The 10,350-nt window shown below is 38.0% G+C and overlaps 1 protein-coding gene across 16 annotated transcripts; it reads right to left on the bottom strand.

The window, feature by feature from the left end:
• Positions 1-6,573: 6,573 nt before the first annotated feature.
• On the bottom strand, positions 6,574-10,138 carry LOC122318970 (transcription initiation factor TFIID subunit 13-like). Of its 16 annotated transcripts, none has more exons than XM_043136781.1 (8): positions 10,015-10,138; positions 9,863-9,931; positions 8,918-9,694; positions 8,701-8,822; positions 8,575-8,612; positions 7,768-7,827; positions 7,575-7,649; positions 6,574-6,966 (listed from the first exon to the last, which is right to left on the bottom strand). In XM_043136781.1, exons 4-8 carry the CDS (start codon positions 8,801-8,803, stop codon positions 6,838-6,840), a joined length of 405 nt encoding a protein of 134 aa, XP_042992715.1. In that variant the 5' UTR covers positions 8,804-8,822; positions 8,918-9,694; positions 9,863-9,931; positions 10,015-10,138; the 3' UTR covers positions 6,574-6,837. The 16 variants fall into 16 exon arrangements, with proteins under 16 accessions (XP_042992715.1, XP_042992719.1, XP_042992717.1 ...); XM_043136785.1 differs by having other exon boundaries at positions 8,918-9,055; XM_043136783.1 differs by having other exon boundaries at positions 8,959-9,055.
• Positions 10,139-10,350: the final 212 nt, after the last annotated feature.

The raw sequence follows: 10,350 nt of genomic DNA, 5'->3' as shown, positions 1-10,350 counted from the left end.
CTATCCAATCCACTTCTAGAACCCATGAATCTATCCAATCCACTTCCATACCTGCTGAACCATCTCAAACTGTGATAGAGAATGATGAATTTCGTGACTCTAGAATATTTGTGTAGGTTTACTCAAGATGAAGAGATCCGGGCCCTAATCCTGAGCAAATTCAAGCTTTAACTCCAAATCTTGAGAATGAGGTAAGTCCTGATATTTCACCTCCATCAATTCATGATCATGATCTTCCTATTGCTATTAGGAAAGGCACAAGAGAATGCACTAAACACCCATTGTACCCTTTATCAAAATTTGTGTCATTTAGAAAATTCTCACAATCACATAGGAGTTTTCTAGTCAGCATAAATACCATTCCTATTCCTAATACTTTATTTGAGGCATTATCTAATGAGAATTGGAGAAATGCTATGAATGAAGAGATGAAGGCACTGAGAAAAAATCAGACATGGTAAATTATGGATTTACCAGCCGGGAAGAAAGCTGTGGGATGCAAGTGGATGTTTATAGTGAAGTACAAGTCAAATGGTTCCTTGGAGAGATACAACGCCAGAGTAGTGGCAAAAGGATACACGTAGACCTATGGTGTTGACTATCAAGAAACATTTGCTCCAGTGACTAAGATGAGTACAGTAAGAGTGCTGCTATCACTAGCTGCTAACTTTGACTGGTACTTGGAGTAATTCGATGTAAAAAAAGCCTTTCTTCATGGTGAGTTGGAGGAAGAAATATACATGGATGTTCTTCCAGGCTTCAAGGGAAATCTGAAAAGTAATAAAGTTTGCAGATTGAAGAAAGAACTTTATGGTCTTAAACAATCACCAAGAGCTTGGTTTGGAAGATTTACCAAAGTAATGCTTGCCACTGGATACAGACAGATTCAAGGAGATTATACACTCTTTGTTAAGCACTTAGATGCAGGGGGAGTCACTACCCTTTTGGTATATGTTGATGACATAATTGTGACAAGAAATGATGAGAAGGAGAAGGAAGCCTTGAGAATGTGTATTGTTAGAGAATTTGATATAAAAGAACTTGGAAGACTAAAGTATTTTCTAGGAATTGAAGTAGCTCATTCCAAAGAAGGCATCTTTATTTCACAACAAAAATATGTAACTCATCTTCTAAGGGAGATAGGAAAGTTGGCATGTAAACCTGTCTCCACACCGATCGAGCCAAACCATAAACTTGGAGAGGCAAATGAAGATCCAGCTATAGACAAGGAAATGTACCAGAAACTGGTAGGAAAACTCATATATCTTGCTCACACACGGCCAGACATTGCATATGTCGTAAGTGTGGTTAGTCAATTTATCCATAGCCTAAGAGAAGTTCACCTGTAGGCAATATATCGTGTACTACATTACCTAAAGGCCAATCCTGGCAAGGGTATTCTATTTAGAAAGATTGATTCTTGAAACATACACCGATGCTGATTATGCAGGCTCACCAGTTGATAGGAGGTCTACTACAAATTACTACACTTTTCTTGGAGGCAATCTTGTGACCTGGAGGAGTAATAAGCAGAATGTGGTAGCTAGATCAAGTGCTGAGGCAGAATTTAGGGCAGTGGCTCAAGGAGTGTGTGAATTACTATGGCTCAAGATAATTCTGGAAGACCTTAGAATCATATGGGAAGGACCAATGAAATTATTTTGTGACAACAAGTCGGTCATCAACATTACTCACAATCTTGTTCAACATGATAGAACAAAGCACATTAAAGTGGATAGACACTTCATAAAAGAGAAGTTGGACAGTGGATTAATTTGTACCCCATATGTGTCAACTAATGGTCAACTCGCAAATGTACTCACAAAAGGGCTTAGCAATGCAGCGTTCCAAGGACTTATCTTCAAGCTGGGAATGAAGGATGTATATTCACCAGCTTAAGGGTGAGTGTTGGAAAATAGATAATTGATTTCCTCAACCTTTGGTATATTAGGAAACCTATATATTTGTATCTTTGACTTCCCTAGGATTAGGGGATAACCACTAAGGAATCCTACTAATATAGAAACCAGTTTTAGGAAGGAAAGTTTCCTATTTTATTTTCCTTGTAATTAGCTCTATAAATCAACCATGTAATCGTATATATAGTCTGTGTAAAGGCTACAATCATATAATACAATTGATTCATTTTTCCCACAATGTTCTCCATTGTTACAATCAAATCTGAAATGGAAAGAGAATCTTTTGCTAGTAAATTGGCCATAGCATTGTCATTCCTCCTAACATGAGAAACCTCCCATCTAGCAAATTTTGTATCAAAAATTTGGCTTCAGACATGAACATTGATGCACTGCTACCACCTCCCTTGTCCTCATGCAGAGTGTTTATAACTTGTAGAGAGTCCCCTTCTATAATAACATGTCTAAGGCCTAGATCCAAGAAAAATTAATATCTTAGAGAGCACCAAAGGACTCGGCTAGCAAAGGGTCTGGGAACAGTTGCTTTCTTTGTCTCATAATAGCTATGGTTTGTCCATCAAAATCTCCAACCACAACACCAACTCTTATTTGTCCCTTCTTTTTGTCAATGGATCCATCCCAATTGATTTTGAACCAATTCAAAAGAGGGGCCTTCCATTCTAATGGAGGTGAACACTGTATATCTATTTCACTATATTTTCTTCTTCATTAAGCATAGCAAGGGAGATTCGGGCTTCCGTAACAATTGAGGTTGGATGAGTGAATTCATTGTTAAAAATAAAACAATTCCTCCTCCACCAAATCTTCCTAGCCACCACTACAAATTCTTGAAGCACTTGGGTATCCATTGACTGATTTAGAGCAGCAAAAAGCTCTAACATAGAAGATTGAGGCAGATAGCTCTTTTGTAGCTTTTTTGAGGTTTGGCACCATACATCCTTGGCAGAAACACGACTCCAAACAGCATAGACCACATTTCATATTCTCTTTCAGGTCTATGAACAATGCCCAAATGTCAAATATGAATGAGAGGGATATTTCGTCATTGTTGATATTGAGAAAGTGATGTAGGATGGGCAAGTAAGCTTTTAGATTTTCATTTAATTATTTTAAAAGCTATATATCATTAAATGGGTATTTGTACTTCTCATGCATGTCATTAACAATTTTAGCCTCTTGTTTTATTGTATATACTTGTATCTTGCCAAAAATTGAATGTAATGTCTTCATGACATAAAAAAATCAGTGAATAGTAGTCTCCTTAGCCCTTAACCATGTGAAGTTTTAGTGATCATGTGATGAGAGAATGTGTGTGTGTGTGTGTGTGTGTGTGTGTGTGTGTGTGTGTGTGTGTGTGTGAGAGAGAGAGAGAGAGAGAGAGAGAGAGAGAACACCCTTGATCTTCATATTTGGGGACGCATGCGCTCTCTAAAATCATGGTTTTGTTGAATAGAACTTGGAGTAGAAAGCAGCAACTAGATGAACTTGCTCTTAATCGGTAGTTTTTGTAAATACGAGTTTTCTTGATTTGTTGAATAACTATGTAAATACGAGTTTTCTTGATTTGTTGAATAACTATGTAAATACGAGTTTTCTTGATTTGTTGAATAACTATTATATGCTTTTCACATGAGGTTGTTTTCTATGAAGATGGAAAGCCTATAATAGATGGAGAAGCTGAAGATTTAAGGGTAAGTTCCTTAACATTGTTTTAGTGCTTGGTCTTCTGCTCTACTGTCTGCTGACAATATATACAACATTTTGGAAAGTTTTGTATCTGCACAACATCCCATGATCGCTTTAGTAGAGAAGGCAATGACTTGCACACATTAGTCACCATAACATCAGTAAGTACCATTGATTCTAGGTCTGTGCATATCAATAGCTGTGGTTACAAGTTCAAGTTGCACCGAATGTGTGCAGTGAAAATTAGGTCTACATCTTTAGGTTCTAGTGTTAGAATATAGGTATCTATTACGAATTAAGATCCTCTAAATTTTTTATGTTAATTTACTCTCTCTCCTAATCCAAAATTAACTGTAAGTTCTTTTGTGGAGACTATAGATGAGAGTAAGGATAATATTTGGAGTACTGAAAATGAGTAGTAATGGAACAAAAGAGGTGTGTAGATATTGAGCCAAAAGAAACCCTAGGATTTTCAAGATAGCTGACAAAGGTAAAATACTGCATCTCATCTATAAAAAAATATGTTACTCAAACTGAGCCAAAAGAAAACCCAATGTAGGTGAGTAGATTTTCAAGATAGCTAACAGGTAAAATATCATTCATCATCTACCGAAAAAAATGTGTGTTAGGATTATTTTTCATTTTCATGCTGAGTTGATTTTCTGAACCCTCAGGTTTTGAGAAGACAGTACTCAAACATCTTGATGACCATTAGGTACCCATCAGCACGAAGGTAAGGAATATCATAACATCTAGCTTCGTGTTATGTGACTAAAATTGTTGGCCAGGTTGGCGGAAGATACTACATTTAGTATCTTGCCTGACATGTTGTCTTAATTACTCAGGGAATTAATAAGTCCAAGGAAGTGAGAAAGTTAAGAGGGGAGGGGATGACGTTGCATTTTTAGCACAAAGAAAGGGGATCTCTATGTCACATTTGAGATTTTATTCCCAACCTCTCTAACAGAGGATCAGAAGACGAAGATTGAGGCAGTTCTTGGTTAGGATATAGGTCAAATGTTTTTGTTTGGGTTCAAAGATGTAATCAATTGTAATGACTAGGGTATTATAGAAAATTCAATGGAACCTGTGGTTTTTTCTTTTTCTATTAAATCCTTTTTCTCTTTGTTGTTTAGTTGTTTTCTAAGATGTTTTTTACTGTAATCATTGAAGTTATTGAGGCATATTATTTTTTCCTTGAACACAAGTTATCTCATAAATAGTGGATGGATGAAAATTTCCAAAAATCTATCTACATTTGTCTCTAACTATGGCAAGGCAATTTCTGACCTGTGTAGGTGCCTCAAGCTGTACCTACCACCACAGGTTACCCCATGGAACGAGGATGACTTGATGATTCTGGAGGAAGATGATGGTTTTCTGGTGTTTGTTAATTGGGTTGGAACAAATGTGTGGTAAGCCAAGACCCCATTTTGGAGAGGTAAAATTTTTCAATTTTCTTGGTCTATTTGTACCACTGGAAAACCTCTCTAAGGTCCATGGAGGTTTGGAAGGGGGAGAATCCATTATATAAACTCGATTTATAGTCTCTCAAGGTCTTTCATCCTCATTGCACAGTAGATTTATAAATCATTCTTTCCAATCTAGACATTATGGCAGGATGCCGCATCTGGAGGTTGAAGAAGCCTTCCCGAGAAGCCTCTCAGAAGTATGGCCAAGAGTCTATTGAAAAGTCCCCTTAAGTCATTTGTCCTCCTCCTTTTACCTCTTTCTTTCCCTTCTTTTATGTCGCATCACTAGACCTCACGTCTTTTCCCTTATTTCCTGCTTGTAAGCCTGACATTGCTTCATTTCCTTGTCCTATACCACTTGTCTGCTTCCCTATCTTGTCCTCTAGTTTAGCCCCCTTGGGTGGGCTTGGGCCTTGAGGCCCCTTGTGGGCCAATGACAAAAATCCCCCCTAATACATCACATTACAGTTGTTATGCATTTAGCAATTCAATTTCGCTTTAGAGCAGTCATGATCGTTTTAGGCCTTAGAGCAGTAGCCAATAACACACTGACATCTCAGCAGTGTACAAAATAAAACCATGAGCATCACTACATCATATTATTACCTACACTACCCTAACGTATTTCCTTCCCTTCTCTTTATTGCTACTCATGCCCCTTTAGGAAACTCATCCAATCGTCGTCCAGCCATTCCAACGCCACCAGCCAATCTGGCGGCAAGCAACCCGATGCAACCACCCAATCCATTTGTCATAGAAACCCTCCAGTCCTAAGCTTATCATGGAAACCATTCTTTATCTGTCATAGAAACCATTCTTCTTTGAATTATAATTAACCAACAGACATTAAGCCATTAGTAGAATTATCAATGTATATCACTAGAATGAACTCACATTTATTGTAATTATCACATATATATCACTTGAATTAACAAGAAAATAACAATTAGAGGGGATGGTTGGTTAAAACAAAAAATTGGTTGATCACGACAATGGGAACAAAATTATAGGTACAGAATAAAAGAGAGAGACCTTTGGAGGGGGTAGATCTGCAACGTTCGTGTTTATGGGGTCACAGGTTCGTGGGTGGGTCTTCGGCGTTCATGGTTCTGGGAGAGTGGGTCTTTAGCAAAATGTCTCTAGTTCGTCGTCATCAGCGGCGTTTGATGAGGGAAGTTTGTAGGCTCTGGGCAAGCCCATGGGGCCGGAAGATAAATGGGTGTTCGTTGGAAGAGAGCGGGTTTGTGCATTCATGGTCATCTGCGTTCGATTGGGGAAGAAAGTTGGCTTTGGGAAAATCCGTGGGGTTGAAAGAGAAATAGGGGTGTTCGTGGGGTTGGAAGAGGGTGGGTCTGGGTACCATCCTATATTTTGTGGTTCAAGATAAGTTTCCTAGAAGTTCTACGTGGCAATATTCTATTAGTGACTATTTTTTAGACATCATCGGAATGGCCTGTTAGAATATTAACTCTTCAGCATTTATAGGCTTGGATTGCTTTACTATTAAAATTCCCAGCTGTTTACACCAATTCAACAACTCTCATCTCCATCTCTGACCTCATGCAGGGAGATACATTCGTATTTCGAGACAAAATGTCGAATTCAAGATATGTTGCTTACACCCCTAAATCCTAATTATAAGCCAAAAAACTACCGTCCAACGAAGTGAAACTCCCACGTCTAGAGAAAGTTAACACGTGGGTGTTAATTGAATAAAACACCCACATGTTACACATTCGACGCTAGCTTTCTTCATCTGCCTCGAATACCTTCCTCAGCTTCTCCTCGTCTGACTCAAAAACCTTCCTGGCTTGTTTCAGCTCCTCATTCATAGAAAGCAACTCTGTACAGCGGTTAAGTTTTGGCGTGTCCTGCAGCATCAAAGAGTGAGATTGGCATTTGTTTGCTATCAAATGATACAACAGATTTCAAGCAAGAACATTTTGCAGCTGCATATATCCCACATCAAACATCTCCAGACTACAAGATCAAGAAATATTAGAGAATTTATCTGCCACCAATTTAATTAAGCTAAAGAGAAGAGGAATAAATTGGGGCGGAGGATGATGTTAACTAAAGAGTTTCTCCTTACATGGTTCTAGCAGTTGGGGTCTGAAGGATCCTGTATTGGTGAGGTTCAATGGCGCCAAATATGAAATAATAAGCCTTTCTCCTTAAAATAGTATTGAAATGGGAAAAAAATTAAAGGAAAGTTCTTTCCACGCAGGTTCTTTTAAAACATTTTCAATAGAAAAGAAAATCAAAGTGTATGAATGATTTTGGCTTTGTAAAACAATGTGAAATTGTTATGCTATATTCAAATTGCATTATATATGAGACCTGCATGGGGTCAACTTGCACATATAAGTAAAACAAAGTGAGCTTGGTAAATAGTACGCTTCAAACCACATGTAGCCATAAAGAAATTCTCTGTTAGTGAAGTGAAATTTTTTGGTGAAATGGTAACTAATGAAAATACCTTGCGTATCAAATACAGGAAATCTTCAACCGATAGCTTTCCTCTCTTTGATCCAGTATCTTGGGCTTTATGCACCTTCAGAAAAGTCAAAAGGTATTATTATTATTTTTTTTATAATTAAGAAACAAGTTAAAAGACCCATAATACACCTGGCATAAAATAAGAAATAATGAGTACCCAAAGAAGTACCTACCAAATCGGTGACATACTCCACAATGATGTCCTCCACAAGTGCCACACTCTCTGGAAGAGGCTGATAATGGAATAATAAACATTTACTAACTTATAAAAAAACCATTTATATTGGAACATTAGAAAATGCAATACTGCTTAACTTGGGTACTCTCATTGCACCTTTAATTCTTTATAATCCGAAAATTCCATGTAAATAATATTATATTCAATACACAATGCTTTAACAAATGCAGTGAGTAAAAACAGGAAATGGTAGGAACTCTGTCCAATGAAAGGTCATAACAACAGCAGAACATTTCAGTAGTCAAGTAATAGACAGATGAGATGCATGAATGATTTTGGCTTTGTAATATAATTTCAGAGTTCATTCTAGTATCAAAGATATTAGGCTTTTTTTTTATTAGTGAAACCCAAACTGTACCCATATCACAATCAACAAGTGCATTATAACTTCAAAAAGTCACCAATCAACCGTGAGAAACTATATCTTACAACTGAGATGCAGAACATTTCAGTAATCAAGTAATTGACAAATGAGATGCATACATTTGCATTTGCAATACAATTTCAGACTTCATTATAATATCCAAGATATTAGGCTTTTTTCTTTATTAGTAAAATCCAAACTGTACCCAAGTCACGATCAACAAGTGCATTATAACTTCAAAAAGTCACCGATCAGTGAGAAACTATATCTTACAACTTATGGGTAAGTTGTCAGATATAGTTTCTCAAGGTTGACTACCAGTTATGGGTATCCATGTCTTCAAGCACAGACCATTATACAATAGAAAGTTCTACTTACATTGGGGTCATCTCCAAAACCATACATCATATGCTGCACTATTAAAATCCAAGAGAAGAAGAATTAGGCGGATAAAACAAGCTCTGAAACAAACCCAGCAAAGCAAAAATGTTTTCACATACGCACATTCTTTCTGGAAGACTCCACGTTTACGCTTAAACGAAGTTTCTGATGGTTGCAATGACCCCGCCTTCGATTTCGAGGAGGGTCCCCCAGAATTAGCGTTCATATCAAACTCGCAATTAAGTCTGTCACGTTGAACATCGAAGTCCTAAGATTGAACCCAATATAATAAAACTAAAAGTTTCATAATTTATAAGGATCAAGAATCAAACAAGACTACCCTAGCTTAACGTAATTGTTGCAAGCGAAAAACTGCTAGACCTGACTTCTGCTTCTTAACTTTGCAATTCCTGGAATTCATGGATGAAGCTCAGACAATTCTTTTGGGAATTGAAACTGGAGTGGCAACATAAGGAGACTATTCACATAAACAGTAACAAATATGTGTCAAACCATACATGGAAGGATATATAAATTTCAAGATTCTCAACCTTTTTCCTGTCATGTTTTATTGATCAAGTAGGAAAAAGGACCAAGAATGTAATTTGAAAAACCATAACACTTCGAGTGCACAATAATTAATGGGGTTAAGTAATGCTTCAATAGATCCAACTCCTCTATGCTTCCTACTAGAAAACATAATCTACTAAGAAGGCATCTTGACTCAAATGTCTGCTAGCTGCATGTCTCCTAGCCATCAAACTAAATCCACTTTGTTGGTTTATTTCCCCATGTTTCGTTCTCAATTCCAGAGTTTCTTTGCTTTGTAATTAGAAGAAGAATTAATCCCACATACTAAAAAACGAACAAAATTAAACCTAGAATAGTCCACACTTCAAAAACTTTCACCGCACTTGCAATTCATGGAGAACAAGTATGTTCTGATTCATGGGGAGCAATTTTCACTTTCTTTCAAGTGAAAAAACAGAAACAAATGCAAAAAACCAAAAGCAGAAATAGAAAGGAAAGGATAGCCCTTAGGGATAGGGTCTTTGATCGAATCGAGGTGGGGCGGTGAGGTAGGCTCCGGCGGCAGCTACGAGGTATGACAGATAGCCTAAAGCAGAAAGAGAGATAGGGATGGAATGAGGGAGATGAAGATGGATGGAAGTGGAACCGAGAGAGAAAGGGTTACGACCACAGAAGGAGAATTAGGGCGAAATCGAGAGAGGGAGAGTGAGAGAAACGTATGGAGAGGGATAAAAGAGAGAGGGAGAGAACTTACTAAAATGGAGACCGAGCGGAGGAGGTGGCGGAATATGTTGGCTGTGGCGCGGCGCGACGGTAGGGCGACCTAATCAACGACAGAGAGAGGGGGGGGGACCAAGTGAGAGTTACGGGGAGAGAGAAAGAGAGAGACGGAGGATTGAGACTCACCGGCTAGGCGAGATAGGCGACGGCACGGCAGAAAACTCAAAGAGAACCGAGAGAGCGCATCGGGCTGGGGTACGAAGACACATCGGGGGCAAAAAAAAAGAATGGCTCAATTTATACGAAAAAAGCATTTCATACAGGGATCCTGTCCACCGCAAGTATAACCAATACGCGGCAAAATAATGTCGCAGTAAAAGATTAACAGCGTCGAAATAATATTTTTCTGCCAAAATTTTTTGCGACGATATATTTTTTACCGCAAAATATTTTCTAATGACGAATTATTACTCGCCGCCTGTAGAACGATGCCAAAATTGATGTTTTGTGGCGACTTGAGTT

This window comes from Carya illinoinensis, chromosome 8 (assembly GCF_018687715.1).
Source record: "Carya illinoinensis cultivar Pawnee chromosome 8, C.illinoinensisPawnee_v1, whole genome shotgun sequence".
In the NCBI taxonomy this organism is placed as follows: domain Eukaryota; kingdom Viridiplantae; phylum Streptophyta; class Magnoliopsida; order Fagales; family Juglandaceae; genus Carya; species Carya illinoinensis.
Note: the sequence above shows the minus strand (reverse complement) of the source record. Positions and strands in the feature narration are given on the sequence as shown.

Bases quoted from the DNA above. Each gene is read 5' to 3' on its own strand.
- LOC122318970 (XM_043136776.1), bottom strand. From the start codon at position 10,097: ATGTGTCTTCGTACCCCAGCCCGATGCGCTCTCTCGGTTCTCTTTGAG. The intron at 8,823-10,014 runs GTGAGTCTCAAT...TCAACGTGACAG, and splicing joins TCGCCTATCTCGCCTAGCCG to ACTTAATTGCGAGTTTGATA. The intron at 6,967-7,574 runs GTATTTTCATTA...TTGATGCTGCAG, and splicing joins TCCTGTATTTGATACGCAAG to GACACGCCAAAACTTAACCG.